The 16,763-nt window shown below is 38.4% G+C and overlaps 1 protein-coding gene across 7 annotated transcripts; it reads left to right on the plus strand.

The window, feature by feature from the left end:
* Positions 1-7,534: 7,534 nt before the first annotated feature.
* Positions 7,535-15,867, plus strand: LOC308401195 (arfaptin-2-like). 7 transcript variants are annotated; one of them, XM_080889319.1, is made up of 10 exons: positions 7,535-7,656; positions 8,003-8,111; positions 8,775-8,883; positions 9,320-9,382; positions 10,311-10,397; positions 10,538-10,638; positions 10,770-10,991; positions 11,065-11,222; positions 11,309-11,483; positions 15,083-15,867. In XM_080889319.1, the coding sequence occupies exons 2-10, from the start codon at positions 8,013-8,015 to the stop codon at positions 15,236-15,238; spliced, it is 1,170 nt and encodes a 389-aa protein (XP_080745445.1). In that variant the 5' UTR covers positions 7,535-7,656; positions 8,003-8,012; the 3' UTR covers positions 15,239-15,867. The 7 variants fall into 7 exon arrangements, with proteins under 7 accessions (XP_080745445.1, XP_080745442.1, XP_080745444.1 ...); XM_080889316.1 differs by having other exon boundaries at positions 7,619-7,915; XM_080889318.1 differs by having other exon boundaries at positions 7,619-7,852.
* Positions 15,868-16,763: the final 896 nt, after the last annotated feature.

Here is a 16,763-nt window from a genome sequence, read left to right on the forward strand (position 1 = left end):
GTCTAATTTACACTGTCAGTCAGATTTAATTATTATTTGGAAAAAACAAAACAACCAAACAGAAAAACAAAAAAAAAACTTTTCCACAAATGTACTCCTGCTGCATGGTGAATTCCTCATTTGTGACATGGTTTTTGCCCTTTCAAATAGTGTTGTGTGGGTAAAAAATATAAAATACACATAATCGGGTGGTTAGCATGCTCGGATACAGCTCAACATGAAAGAATGGAAAGACATACGTGGAGCTTTCACATGTTTGTTTTTGCTCCTGTGGGTTTTAGGAATCAGTGGGGGGCCCACAATCAACTCAGTATTTTTTTATTATCTCTTATAGTGCCCAGTTGTGATTTCTACTTATCTCCTTTTGAAATGTCTTCTCTTCAGAAGATACACAAAATATTTCAGGCACAAGTCTCACCACATTTACATATCACTTTGAAGTCTGCGCGACACTCAAAATGTACTCCGCCTCATGAAAAGTGTATAAACCTTGCATAAGGTGCTGAGTTGAGCCATTAACCACTGTGGCCACATCTGTGAAGCAGCTTATACCTTAATGAGTGACAGAGTTACAGTAATATTTAGTGTGTAGCTTTGGAAATTATACCAGTTTCAGGGGACTCTGGGGTTTAAACTCAAGGTGACAGAGGGTAAAACTGTTGTTAACTCACAAATGTCACTTGGCTGCATGTCTGTTTTACCGTATCTCGCCTGCTGCTGTGATTTAATACGCAAGACACATGCAGGTGTTGTTCCACTTACTGCATGCCAGAGGAATCATGTCCCGAGCGATAAGCAAAAGGAGAAAAAAACATGCTAGATACACAGCGGGCTTCTTTATGTGATGTTTACAGAAGATATTTTATGCAATATGCATAAGGAAAATTTCATTGATTAGTTTCTTTATGTCTATTAGCAAAAAAAAAAAAAAAAAAGGCTAGTGTGACCATGGGAATCAGCCTTAGCAGGACTAAAGGCAGTTTATTAGGTACACCTGTTTAACTGCTCATAAAAGCAATCATCTATTCTGTCAATCTCATGGTAGCAGCTCAACACAATTAGGAAATGGTCAAGACGGCCTGATGAAGTTCGCACTGAGCATCAGAATGGGGAAGAAAGGTGATTTAAATGATTCTGAACATGGCATTGTTGTTATTGTCAAACGGGCTAGTGTGAGTATTTCAGAAACTGTTTATCTATTTGGATTTTCCCACACAAATATCTCTAGAGAATGGTCCAAAAATGAGAAAATATCCAGTGAGTGTCAGGAAACTGAGGCTACAATTCACACAGACTGACCAAAAAATTTGTCAATAAAAGATTGGAAAAATGTTGCCTAGACTGATGAGTCTTGATTTCTGCTGCAACTTTCAGATGGTAGGGTCAGAATTTGGCATAAAAAAAGAAATCATGGATTGATCCTGCCTTGTTTCAAGGTGTTAGGCTGGTAATACTACTGCAGCGGTGAAGAGGATATTTTTCTGTCACACTTTGGGCCCAACTGAACATTATTTGATTGTCACAGCTTACCTGAATATTCTTGCCGACCATGTCGATCCTTTTATGAGCACAGTGCACTCATGGCTACTTCCAGTAGGAGTTCTTTATACTTCATTGGTCTCCAGTCCAATAGAGCACCTTGGAGATAAAGTTGAACGAAAGATTTGTATCACGGATGTGCAGCCCACAAATTTGCAACTGCATAAAAATATGTACCAATATCTCCAGCATCTTATTGGATCTTAGCCATGAAGAATTTAGGCAATTCTGAAGGGGTCCCACCTGGTACTAGGATGATGTATATATTAAAGTTTCTTGTGAATGTATATAAGAGTAAGATATATTCTTATTTGGAGAAAAAACATGAAGCTACAGAAAGAAAAATGAGTCAAAATTGGAAGCCTGCAACAGAAAATTGCATGACAAAGTAAGTAAACAGTATAAAGAAACCAAACATGGCCTTTCGTGCATTTTCTAACCACAGCTTCTGTATACTAACCAAAGGTAGCATTCGGGAAAACAAATAACTACTTTAACACTTCAGTGAAAATGCCAACAAGCCCTTGTGGGATTTACGATTCTTAAATTGCCCTCTCGGTTTATTTGCGGCCTCTGACTGGTTGTCCTCTGATTATGCAGGTGAATATAATTAAAAACATCAGAGCAATAGCTAACCCTGTATTTTACAGGGACCATCGCTCTCACGCCTCACACTCACGTCAAGCAGCAAATTGCCAGAGAATGGTTATAGAGAAGAAAAACTATGCCTTGAAAGACTGAATATAGCCTTTTAAAATCCTACTTTTAAAATCTTCTAGATGTCAAAGTAAATAATTCAATTAAGCTTGTTTTTGTTTTTCTAGTCATGTGCTAAAATATGACTTTCTTCAGTTGTTTGGGAAATGAATAATATTTTCAAAAATGCTCTTGACAGCTCTGTGTTTATTCTTACATGAAAGCCTTCAAAAACAGGAGGCAGGAGGAACAAAGAGTCTTTCAGTAATAATTCATGTAAAAACATCTGTCAGTCAAAATAATGTTTCTCGTCTTTAGAAATTGGACGTATCGCTCTAAAACATATTCACACGGAACCATATCTGTTTTTCTTTGTAACCGAAACCTTTTCAAAGCATAAATTTATAATTACTCTGAGCGCAATATTCAGTAAAGTGAAAGCATATAAATATTTATTGTTCTTGATTATGTGTTGCCTTCTCAGACAATCTATAACTGACATTTACAGCATCCAAGGACCCATTACGATGATGAATTGCTCTGTCTCTGAGAGAGCATTGACTGAATCGCCAGTTGGGAAAGAGGTTGATAGACTGTTTGAAATGGCACATTAAATATACTATAAAAATCACTTCCATATGTTCTATAATGTAAGAATTGAGCAATGTTTGTAATTCCCATGAATTAAAGATGCAGGCAGCACTACTTTCCGTTGTTTTCTTGGATCTCCTGTATCACTCTACTCTTGTTTTCTGCTGTAGAGCACAGGAGACTGTGTGAGGATGAATTTCCCTACCAACATCTGGAAGCATGCTTAATGATCATTAAAAACAAGATGAACTATTCTCTAAAATGACAGGGGGAGGGGTGCACTGTGGTTTAGGTCTCACGCTCTCCTCACATACATAAGCTGCCTTTGTGACATGCTCAGTGGGAACCCCGCCTGAGACCTTTAAAATTTAATTTGGCCTTGTTCTAAATTTATAGGCGACACTAAATTTACATTCACGTCTGTGAGAATTCGGTGTTCTGAAATTTCTATCCAAGGAAGGGTTTGAGTATAGATGGAAGTCTGACAACTGGTATAAACCCCCCACTGCTGCCTTGTTAAAATGTAAAACTCTCACGAAGCTACATCTGTGGAGTTTATAACATTAAAATGCTGAAACGTGAGAGAATTTGTGATTAAACTCTGCTTTAATTTGCCTTAATTACATCTCAAAATGACTAACTGCTGCACCTAATCTCTTTTACTTCCACTCAAAAAACAAAACAACTCATTTTAAAAGTCAAGTTTCAGCAACCGCACACTGTTTGTGGCCCATGAATAATGTGCAGGTCAAAGGTACCTATGCTAAAGGATGTTGAGTCAGTCACTCTTTTCAAATGGGAAGCCAAAACATACCCATTCAATTATTCACTCAAACTAAAAGAAAAAAGGGAAAAAAGAAAAAAAATAGTAGCTGGCTAACCATGAAAATGTTTAGCAGTGTACCTTTTGTTAAAAATAATACATTCATCTCTTATAGGTACTGACCTACAAGACACGTGTATATTTGTAGTTTTATGACTCAAAACATGCAGTTGTATTGGGTCACCATGTCAACAGTATGTACTGTAGATCTGTTAAGCTGCTGTCAATTAATCTTTGCTTTCCATCTTTCAGTGGCTTCACCAGATAAAGTAACGTTCTCAACAGAAGATATGAAGACATGTTGTCCTGAGGTGTATGCCAGGAATAAACACATTTGACACAGCTATGCTCCTCGACCAAACCTAAAGCTCCAGTTGGAGATAACGGGTATCGTGATGGTGGTTATCAACTGTCTCCATTAAGCTGGGCTCTCTGCATCAGCACGCTCATATAAAAAGGGTGGTTTCACGGGTCAGATGGCTCTACTTCTGCGCAAAATGATCTGTCTGAGTGCTGCCTACCCCAATCAAAGACATCCTTGGATGATTATGATGATAAAACAGTGATTAAAAATCTATAAAGAAGATTAAAAAAAAGATAACATTAAAATGCAAAACTGTTGTAAAAATGACAAGAGATTAATGCTACAGAAAATCCTTAATCTGTTAGTGCACAGAGCGGTAAAATAAACATTTTAATTACAGGTAATCATTTATTGCTGAGTGGGCTCCTGTTTATTTCTAAGGTGTGGCTGCACATTAGAGCTCTGAAATTTTAAACTGGAGAAATTCAGACGTTAAAGGTTAATGTCCTGTAGCCTAATAAAGGATATTACTTTAGTTAGTCAGCAGATCAAAGGGAAATTAATTTTTTGGTTGACCAGGCAGATTGGTGACCTGTCCAGGGTGTACCTGCCACTCTCCCTATGGCAGCTGGGATTGGCTCCAGCTGGATTTGGATCAACAGAAGAGGATGTGCCTTATGTACAATTCCAGCAATGTAACACAGACTAAGCAGCAGATTATAATAAGTATAAAAACATTTGTACATTTTCTGCTTCACCAAATTAATACATGAAAACGACCCATGACAATGCCACACACAGTTTGTGCATCATTCAGCGGCTTTAATGATTTGACAACGAATTTCACTTAAAACATGCTTTAAATGAAAGGATCAACGAAAATCTGGTGCTTCCAGCCAATCTTAAAACAAAATTCTGAACATAACCTTCTCCTGACCAGGTTATATGGTCAGAGTAAGTTACCATGGTGATTCAGCCAGGTAAAAATAGAGGCACTTTCATGACACAGATCCCTGTGGCTTTCAGCTTGACATAGCTTGCTAACCCACTAATCTCATTTGGTAGCACGCCCCTCTAGTGTGAAAGGAAGACAAAAAACATTTGTAATTTTTCTTTTACAAAGTATCTAAAACTATAAACATAGTATGCTTATTATACTTAGAATAGCTAAGTATACTACTATAGAGAGGGACTATGAGAGTTGTGAAAAGGATCCAAATATAGAACACCGATAACTGGCTTGCAAATGATTGGACAAAGACAAGTGATATTGCAGTGAGACAATACTGGGAATAAGGCACAGGTAAGACTATCAACAATAGTTGAAAACAATGAGGGTGGGGCCAACAATCACAGGAAAGACAAGGACAGGAAATATAACTAGGGCAAAATACATGATAACCTTTACAGTAAAACATGGGGCATGAGGACTAACACTTAACAAGAGCTGCAAAAGAATAATACATTTGGTTAAGGAGGGTTCCTAACTCAGTAGGACCCAGCCAGAAGTAATTGTCTGTCAGCCATAATAAATGAAGGTCTTTAAATGCTAAGGAAAGGTGCTTTGATGCCTCCTATATTACCCCCTTTGAGAAAAGGACACACTGGCCCATCCTTTATGAATGGAAAGGAAATAAATTTCTTTCTTTTTTGTGTGCTTTTCATTTATATCACCTGCATGAAACAACTGTGTAAGAACATACTAGGTGTGAAGTCAGATTTTGTAGTCTTTAATTAATATGACAGACATCAGCTGTCACATCATTAATGAGTATAGTGTAACAACAGTTGGATTCTCTGCATAACACCCTTATTTTTCCTAAGTCTTCATGAATTCTCTTCCACATTCCTCCTAGACCTCACTGATGTTTTCCATCAGGTCTAGGTTCAGGAAAAGCAGGTAGGAGGTAAGTCGAACGTACCCATGTTGTTAAAGAGGAGAACGCAGGAAGACAAAAGCACTAACAGAGAGATGAGACACAATGAGACAAGAGAAGGAAACACTGAGGGCTCTGCAAACACAAAAAAGCCATAACAATAACAAATGAAAGCTGGAACCAAAACTGAGCATTATCACAAGAACTGAAACTCCTCCTATGACTATGACACATTCATTTTTCCATTTCTGGAAGACACACTGGTCTGAGCTCACCTTCTTTTCCCAACTGTGACTATACAGATGCAATAGGCAGAAACACTGATATGCTTTGTTTGGAGTCGAGGTTTAGTTAGTTTGATCATTATGTTCAGTTTATTATTGCACTACTGCAACCTGGAGCACATCCCTTCGTTCAAAGCCACTATTTAAAGTTTGTGATAACTCTGCTCAATGTGTATTTATGATGCACATCAGAAAAGTGACTTCCGGTTTCAGGACCGCATGCAGGGCAGTTTTGCTGAATGCATGATTAATGGGACCACATCAAAAACTGTCTTAACTTTTCACACATGGCTGACTGCAATGTGGCATGGTCATGCTTGACAGATTGTCAGTTTTTGAAATACAAAAGTTTATGTAGGCAAAATTTCAACTGCAGTTTTGTGTATCTGGGGCAGGGATAAAAGGCTCACCTATACCGTTTGACCATCTTGACCTCGAGATTCCACCATGGTTCTACATACATCTAGTTCGTTTTGGACATGGGATGACATGATTGAGAATGTTTGAGGAAACAAGAAAATATACTTGGTGCAGCACGCAGTAGTCCAAGATGGTGCTAAAATAATATTAATTTGGAAGGAGAATCAAAGGCGGAGCACATACCCATGCCAGTCAAATCACTGCTGACAAGTGGATTGTTGATTAGGGGGGGGGGGGAACATGCATAACCTACATGATTTGCCATTTTGCCTGCTTTGATCCTAGAAATGCGCTTGTCAAATTCATGCTGTGTAGAATACTGAAAACGAAGGAGGAGATTTTTAGAAGTCTGGAAAATATGTCACTTGTAGGTAATCAGTGCATGGAGGAAAATTAACCATTAGGAATACATTGTGAGCGTGTGTGAAGGGTTGGTGCTCTGCTTCGAGCCGGAATAATTACAGAAAAACTTCTACATTTGGAGGCCATGTGCACTTTGCTTGCGTCCCTGATTGAAATAAATGAGGCAAATAATTGGAAGTGCGGCCAGTTTGCTAGGGTGAGGTCTATCTCAAAGCCTTTCACAACTCAAAACAAACGACTGTATTTATACAGTTTGATTTCAGGAGATATTGCAATCAATGGAACGATTAAGATGTAACAACCTAGGCTTTAATGATTAATACTCACAACATTTGAGGGACCAGAGCCATATTACTGATTGAGTTACTCTAGATTTGCCATGTTCTAGTTTCTCTCTACTGGGCCGTGAAGTGCTACTGACATCTTCAGGAGAAATCAGGTACTGCAGGTCAGAGGAAAACGCTACGTCAGCACCGTACGACGTGGAAGATGGGGGAGGCTTGACGACGATGATACGTTATTATTCTTCAAAATAAGAGCATCAAATTACAGTATCCCTCTCAGCCTGCTTTTTGACACATAAAGTACATTTAAAAACATACATTGTGCATTTCACTTGAAGCACAGTGCTTTTAAATGGAACCTAATGTGACGCACAACAAAAATAAAAATCACGAAAACCTTTATTCCGAAGTCGTACTATTAAAGCTGCGACCTGGCTGGATGCAGGGATTTTCTGTCTGAATTCTATGGAAGCAGGTAGATGATCATGTGAACGATTCAGGATGAGTAATCATGGATGTAGTATGGGATACTAAGTAAAAACAGCGGTGCCTCCGTTTAATTTATGTTATATTTCAAGGCTACTGCCCGCGCGACTTGTTTAGTCTTTCTGGCGACTGAAACTTGGCTCCAGTCTCAGCTACAGTGGTGAGGATTTGAAGCTAGCTGTCAGGTAGTAGCCCACTAGCAAGCCACATCAGCACCGTTGCTATTGGTCAATCACGTTAGCATCAGTGTAAGCCAGCTGTTATTCTGTGTCGATGTAGGCTAGCATTGTTCTGTTTTTCTCCCCCAGCTTTATGTGCTATTGTCTTTCTTGCAGAGATTTCATTATGGCAGACAGTATCATGAGCAAGGCTGCAACCATGGAGATCCCCATTAACAGCAATGGAGACACAGGCACTCTCCCAGAGGATGACAGTCTGGAGCAGGTCAGTGATGCTTCATCTCACCTCACTCACTGTGGAAATGAATAATGCTATTTTGCTTATAACAGTATCTAGTTTCCCTAAATTTTGCGTGATTGTACAGTTCATGGCTGGTTAGGCCAAATGTTACCCTACCATGTAAAGGCCTGTAGCTAGGGACAGTAGATGTGTACCTCCAACCCGATAACGTTGAATCGTTCAGAGCACCTACAGGAGGAAACTGTGACATAAATGAGCGTTTGCATGACAAACTGTCAGTAAAATTAAAAGGTTGGTGCACCATTTGTAAAGCCCATTGGGATTAAGAAAGCTACACCAGCAATGACATTAGTAGCATTAGAATAAGCAATACTGAGGCCTCTATAATGAAATGTATGACTACTACAAGTAATATTATTATTTTTAGCTCATAATCAAATGTTTTGTATGTTATCTGTCTGCACGTCAGCTTTACAAAAAATAGATTCTGTTCATTTTAACTAAAAGTTATGGATGACATACATTTATGTTTATGTTTAAGATTACTGCTTTGTGGGTCTGACCAAGATAAATAAAATTACATTGTTTCATAAAATGATCAAGTGTGCTCAGCATTTTTGTGCACCTTAACATCCATGCAGATACTTTGAAAAAGCTAATAAATTGTGTTTATCTGTTTTAACTCAGGATCTGCAGCAGGTGATGGTGTCTGGACCCAACCTGAATGAAACCAGTATTGTCTCTGGAGGTTATGGAGGACCTGCAGGGGGCATCATCCCAACCAGCAGTATCAAAGGTACTTTTAGCAAACCATGCTTCCATTCTCTGCAGGTATTGCTTTGTTGTTTATTCTTCTAAGTAATATCTGCAGGGATATTACAAATTTAAAGGTGCATTAAGTACAAGTTGCTGTTCAGTAAGTAATTTTCATGCTAAAACGCACACATCAGTTGAACAGGATTTTTAATAAGTACAGTTGACCCGGCAACTCCTTTTCCAGGGGCTGACAGACACAAATACCCTTAAAGATATTTTGTTTCACGATGTTCTGGCTGTTGTTAGATAAAGGCTGTGTCAGAGATCAGTGCTTGTACTGTCTTTCAGTTACTGAAAGAGGTTGATACTTAGTGCATCTTTTAAGAAACAATAGCAGGAGCTTTTCTTTGTGTGTCACAAGAGAGCTGCTGACCTGCAGTCTCCTGGTTTATGTCACAAACATCCATATTCCTTAGGACCCGCAGTTTACTTCAACCCCGAGTATCTGGACAGAAGACAAGCCCCTGCACCAGGACCAGGTGGCTGTGTATTCTAATAACCCCTTTCTTTCTTATTTAACCTTGATATGTTGGTCTTATTTGCCCCCTTGTAAGAGGTTTTGAGGCTTGATGAGCGGACTTGTATGTAACCTTGCTTGTACCTACCGAACTCTGCCACTGAACAGCTTCAGCAAGAAGTAATGTTTTGGCACCTTTCAAAAATAGGAATGAACTAACCAGATATTACAGGGCTGTCACATTCAATGTTGTTGTCTAAAAAAAAATCTGTTCTGTTCTGTACTTTGAAATGCACTTTGACCATTTTGCCAGTACTTGCATCTCATCCCATGAATTCCATTTTCATCTTCTTTTTTTAATGCTTTTATTGTGCATGTGAAGCCTGCCTGGTGGATTATTATTTACTTCAAAACCCCTCTAACCCTGCTCTTTATGTGTCCTCCACTGCAGAGCATAACAGTTTTTAAGCTCCTTTTGGACTTTCACTCCTTTTCCGTGGGTGGCTTCATGTCTGAATGCACAGCGTATAGCAGCGCACTTTCTCCATGATCATTTACAAATCAAAGAAAGTGCACAGATTTACACATGTTGTGTGAATGCAGTATGTCACATTTCATGACTTAAGTACCACTGACACAGGATTGATCTGGATATAAGAGCATTGTGTAACATAATATCCAGTCCAGTTACCATGGTTATTTCTACAAATATTGTGGGAATGCTTGAAGATTCACACAGAAGCTACCTATGTCTGAATGACTGAATTACTTCAACAGATTAATGAAGCCAGCAATTCTACAAATCCCATGTCAGAAAGGGGCTTCGGTCTTCATGCTCTGCTGTTCTGCGGCATATCTCACTCCCAAGCTGCTCTGGCATGTTTCACTACAGTCATTTTTACATGTCTTCCTCTCATTCTTACTCTATATCACCGGCATGTTCATTTCAGACATTCGCATGAAATCCAGGGGTGTTAACTTGCCTAAAAGTCAATCTGCAGCAAGTCGACTTGCCCACCACACAGAGCAGCATCCAGGTATCACCATGCTCATCACCCTGTCCACACTGTCCTCACTTATTTTCTGTAAACCACTGCCTTAAAAACTTCTCCTCATAGAAGAAGCTCCAGTACTGTGTACACTGTGTGTTTATTTCTAGCTTTTATGTTCTTTTTAGGGTCGTCGAACCATAACACAAATTCAACTGAAGAAGTTTCTCGTGGTGTAGCAGTGGAGAAACTGGACAGTGTGAAGAAATGGGGCATAAACACGTACAAGGTATTCTGCACTATGTGTGCATGCTGTGTTTTTAAAATGGAATAGATATGCTTGGATATGTCTGTGTTCCAAAGACTACATCAGGTTGCATTGACACCGTGTGCTGTTCTCTGTTCATATTCATTGCGCAGTGTACAAAGCAGATGTTCTCAGAAAAGTTTGGCCGAGGCTCACGGACAGTAGACCTGGAACTTGAGGCTCAGATTGACGTGTTAAGAGACACGAAGAGCAAGTATGAAAACATCCTAAGACTGGCCACCGCTCTCACCGATCACTTTCAAAGAATTGTGCAGACGCAGCAGGCTCTAGGAGATGCCTTCACTGACCTCAGCCAGAAGTCCCCAGAGTTGCAGGTATAGTATTGCAGAATCTCCCCATATGACATGTCATGACATTGGCAGGTAAAACCTCTGTATTTCTCTGCAGGATGAGTTTGGGTATAATGCAGAAACACAAAAGCTGTTGTGTAAGAATGGCGAGGCTCTGCTTGGTGCCATCAACTTCTTCGTATCCAGTGTCAACACACTGGTCAACAAAACAATGGAAGATACTTTGATGACGATTAAGCAGTACGAAAATGCAAGGTATTGAACTACTAAGATGTACAACCATTAAGTGGTTAAACTTAATGGTTGCCTAGAAAATAATTCAGTCTTGTGTTTGTGTTCAGACTTGAGTTTGATGCCTATCGCTCTGATCTGGAGGAACTGAGTTTGGGACCAAGGGATGCAGCTGGCGTGGTTCGCATTGAGATGGCTCAGCATGAGTACCAGATCCACAGAGACAAATATGAAAGGCTGCGTAGTGATGTCACCATCAAGCTTAAATTCCTGGAAGAAAACAAGGTTCAGATTACAGTCTAGTTTTATTCTTGAAATCCCTGCATGTTTAAAGAGTGCAGTCCTCTGAATTATTATTCTTTTTAGCTCTAGTAGTGAAAGATAGTGATATAAGTATAACTTCTTCACTTTTTTGGGCAAAGTTGGCACTTTTTTTCCCCCTCAGATTTCCTCGTTACACTGCACATGCAGGTTTTATGTCCCAGACCATTTCAATTAATTTGGGTATTTTTTTTTAAGTCATTATCTAAAGAAGTGCTTAAAGCATTTCAAGATCGCTGCTGAATAGCAAGCCTTGCTTCTAGGAGATAATCCCAGTGTCCACACTCAGAGACTTACCAACTTTGTGGCACATTTGTGCTAAAGCCTTTGAGGGCTTAAGGCTGCCCCACTGTCAAATCAAGCGCATGAGGGCTCTCTGGCAGATTTCTTGAGGTCTTATGCATACTTTCTGAATTTCTGCAGACTATACCTAAGGGTACCTTTAGGTTAAACTTAAAAAGAAAAGTATGAGGAAACAACAAACAGACACACAGGACCAGGCAACCCAAAGGTTGCAATAATATTTAGATTTAAATCAGGGCAGTACAACCTCTCCTTTATTGCACACAAATTTAATTCATTAATCTTTTTTATAGTGTTTAAAATGCTGTCCCATTCCTTTTTTCATACCATTTTTATTCCTTGTGAAATTACACACTCAGGCTCTGCAGTTTTGCTTGCAGGTGATGACATTTACATTTTTGAGGGTTGAATACTTAGGAAGGGTACAGGGACTGGTTTTGGCTCCAGTGATTTTTACCTCCAATCATGCAGCATTGGTAACCACATGACATCAGTGTTGTTGACATCATTGTGGTTTCACATGAAGCAAAGCCTAGATTAAACCACACCCAAAGTCAGGGTTCATTCATGGATGATGTGGTTTTGAAACAGGCTAGGCACTTGCAAACATTAAGGGCACAAACAACTGCCTTTAGCAGTATGATATGCCTCCTTAAAAACAGCTGGTCGTAATAGTTTTGAGATGGTCATTCTGAACGTGGAAAAAAAACACAAAAAACCCCAATCATATTTAAAATATAATACTAAAATACTGTGTCTTGCCAATGCCTCTTCTAAGTTGCTTGAAGGATACCCATGTTACTGTGTTGAGTGAGCACAGTGTTGAATATAACTGCTATCATTATACAGCAAAAAGAAGGAATCTTTTGCATTTCTGCTACTTTCAAGGTAAAACCTCAATTAGAACTTATATTAGCAGAAAAAAGAGCTGCCCTTGCCGAGAGACTTAATCTCTCTAGTGTGTGCCTGCATCTGCCCAGGGGCCTCCTCTTGACAGGAATGACTAAAGCATCTCAACTATGAGATGTCCTAGTTGGATGCCCAAACGTCCTTAACTGGCTCCTTACTTGGAGGAGTGAAAGTAAAGCAAAGTAAAATTGAATATATAGCACCTTTAAAGATAAATATCACAAAGTGCTTCATCACAAAAACATAAAGTAAGTTTAAAAATGAGTTTTTAGCTGCTTTTTAAAAGAGACCACAGAGTCCACAGATCTTAAGCTCAGTGGGAGAGAGTTCCCAGTGTCTGGGGAACACTGCTGAAAAACCTCAGTCGCCTTTAGTTCTCAGTCTTTTGTGAAGCAAAACCAATAGACCCTGATCACATGACCTCAGAGACCTGCTGGTGATGTATGAATGTAAAATTTGACTCATGTACACTGATGCTTGATCATGCAGAGCTCTAAAAGTCAGCGCTAGAATCTTAAAGCGCACTCTGAAGGTTAATGGCAAGCCAGTACAACTGAATTAGTATCAGTGTGACATTTGAGTACTTGGAAGACTCAGTCAGCAGTGTTGTAGCTGCATGCTGAGCAAGCTGCAGACATCTCCGGGAAGATTTGTTGAAACAAGTAAACACCGAATTGCAAAAATCTAAAAGTGATGAAATAAAGGCATGAGTATGAATTTCCAGTTTAGAGCCTGAACGACTGAAACTCACCTGGGAAATTTTTCTCAACTGGTAAAAGCAAGAGCGAACCACGTCAGCTTCCAGGGACAAAGCTGAGTCAAAAATGACCTCAAGGTTCCTGATGGAAGATTTATCAGATGTGACAAGGGGACCTAGAATCTCCATTACCTTAAGCACAGATCTGACAGGGGCACAAACAAGGACTTCTGTTTCCTCTTCAGTAAGCTGGAGAAAATTGCCATCCATCCAACCTTTAATACAGTCTAATCATTTATGCAAGATGTCTAAGTCACAGTAGAAACATCTTGGGCTTAGAAGAGATATTTAACTGAAAGTCATCTGTGTAGCAGTGACAATAAATGTCATTTAAAAGTGCTCAAAATATGCTGAAGATGGAACAGATAGACAAAATAAGAGCTCCATAACAGAACCTTGTGACACACAGTAGACAAGAGAAGTGGAGAATCATGTCATGGTCAGCAGTATCAAAGGCAGAGGTCAGGTCCAGCATCAGCAAAACAACATTCTCCTGCATCGCTTTGCATAGAAATGTCACTGGAGACTAAAGAGAGCTGTTTTGGTGGAATGAGCTCTATGAAAGCCAGATTTAAATGTACCAAGAATGCTGCATTTGTCTAAAAGAGATGTATGCTACTTGGTCTCAACCTTTTCTAAACTGCTACCAATAAACAGTCATTTTTAGATTGGTGTATAACTTTGAGGATGAGAAGAGTCAATTTTTTTTTTTTTTTTTTTTTTAAGAGATTGAATGGCATCTTTCTTAAAATAAGCAGAGACTCGGCCGAAGAGCAGTGGAGCACTAGTTATATAGAGCACACGGGGGCCGATAGACTGAAAGACAGTTTTGAACAAAGATGCAGGTAAAATGTTGAGGATGCTTCGAATCAGCTACTATAAATAGTGGCTCAAATTAGTGACCCATATTTTAGAACCCAGCAACTCTCCAGAAGAAGCTAATTTCTGCTACTTGTATTCACAGTCTCCCTCTTTCAGTCAATACTCCGAGGTTGGGTCCCTAGGTAAGGGTGGAAATGCACATCGATAGCTTTGCTTTCACACTTAGATCTCTCTTTACCACAACAGACTAATACAGCGTCAATCTCCTGCACTACTCTTTCCTCACTCATGAACAAGACTCCAAGATACTTAAAACCACAGGGCCTGGATGGGCACAGCCCAAAAGCAGTACATCTGCAATCCCTCCTGTGGGGCCATCACTTGCAGAAAGGGGCTGTAGGAGTTCGGTGTTTTGTGGATCAGACAGTAGTTGTGGTGAAGGTCCTGGCACTCTGATCCCTGGTTAATAAATCTGGCTTTAGGAAAATGAAATGTCACTCATGACAAGAACTGTTAAAAAAACATGGAAATTCTTGCCAGATAAATGTAAAATAGCAAATAAATTCAAGTTAAACTTAAGATAGTATTTTCTGAGATCTTTAAAACGGCCTGCTTGACTCCTGAGAATAGGCTTCAGAGGAATGTGCAAGTTATTTTTAGGAATGTATTCCGAGCAGTTGGTGATCCAAATAAATGTCTGCAGGCTGTGCTTTCATGTAAACACCTGAAACCATGTTTGTAATGTCATTTTCTCTCCTCTCTTTTCTTCTAGGTGAAGGTGATGCACAAGCAGCTGCTTCTCTTCCATAATGCCATCTCCGCTTATTTTGCTGGCAACCAGCAGCAGTTAGAACAAACTCTTATACAGTTCAATGTAAAGTTAAAGCCCCCAGGATCAGATAAGCCATCGTGGCTGGAGGAGCAGTAATATGCATCCAGGGTTCAGCATTTTGACATGTACAGTTTCATGCTGGCATTGTGGTTAGATGGCGAATTTAAATGGATAAAGGAGTATATTGTAGAATAAGTAGCAGCCAGATATAGCTCTTTTGTAATGTTTTTCAGTATGATTTATTACATAGATGGACAACTTTTTAAGTTGTTCTTATGTTGTTTTATGTTAAATCACAAAATTACCCCATGTTATTTTCTTACTCTTTAGTTAGCACAATCATTTCCATCTCTTATATATGTACAGGATAGTCAACTATTGTCGAGATTCTCCTTTGCAGTTTGCACATGCATTATTTTGATGTATTTGTATTGTTGTGTAAGGTTCCCTTTTAATATTTCAGTGTACATCAAATAGGAGGAATTCTTAAAAAAAATAGCAAGTCAGCAGGGTACTGCTACAATGTTCAGAAATTATATTTATTTTCCTTATGCACATGTGATCATGAGATCAATTTTAACACTTTTGAGTCAAACACATCAGAATATAGATTCATTTTTAAAATTGCCCCACTATGTTTCTACTGTCACTGTTAAAATCCCTGCCTGAATGGTCAGTTTACAGTTTCTGTAGAAGGGGAAAATATATATATATATATAAATATATATATATATATATATATATATATATATATATATATATAAATATATATATATATATATATATATATAAATATATAAATATATATATATATATATATATAAATATATATATATATATATAAATATATATATATATATATATATATATATATATATATATATATATATATATATATATATATATATATATATATATATATATATATATATATATATATATATATATATATATATATATATATCAAACATGATTTTTCTCTAACCTAATATACAGTCATAATTATTTTACACCTAAATTTTGGATACAGTGTTAGATCAAGTCCAGCACCATTGCAACTATCTGTCTTTTTTACTCTGGAGTTTACACATGGAAACAAGCCTGAACAAACATGACATTTGTGTTTAACAGCAAATCCCCATCAATTCCTAATCTAATCAGATCTCAACAATCATAAAGAAATCCGTATCAAAACATGGCACGCAGCCAGTGTTGCAGTGACTGTAGGAGCTGGCATTGTGCAACTGCAAAACTTCCTTTTGAAATACTAAATGGGAATAGTGGATCAAGGTGCACTTTAGGTTACAGTACAAGTGTCAGCGTCATCAAAAACAGAATGTATGAGTTCATTTGTTATAGTTTGCGTTATTTATTTACCTGTTTGTAACATAATTTGTATGTTACTTAGATTGTTTTAGTCAGCTGATTGTCTTTATCTTCTGCAAATCCAATAAAGTCTGCTGGATGTTTTGTTTCACTTAGATGTGCTTTCGACACAGGGGCTGTCAGTTTCGTATGGTTACAGTTCACAGTATGTATGTAAAGAAAACTCACAATATTCAGTATGTAATTTTAATTATGTACATGATAAAATATATCTGCAACATGCTTTCAGTGGATT

This window comes from Rhamphochromis sp. 'chilingali', assembly GCF_963969265.1.
Source record: "Rhamphochromis sp. 'chilingali' genome assembly, chromosome: 8".
Taxonomy (NCBI): Eukaryota; Metazoa; Chordata; class Actinopteri; order Cichliformes; family Cichlidae; genus Rhamphochromis; species Rhamphochromis sp. 'chilingali'.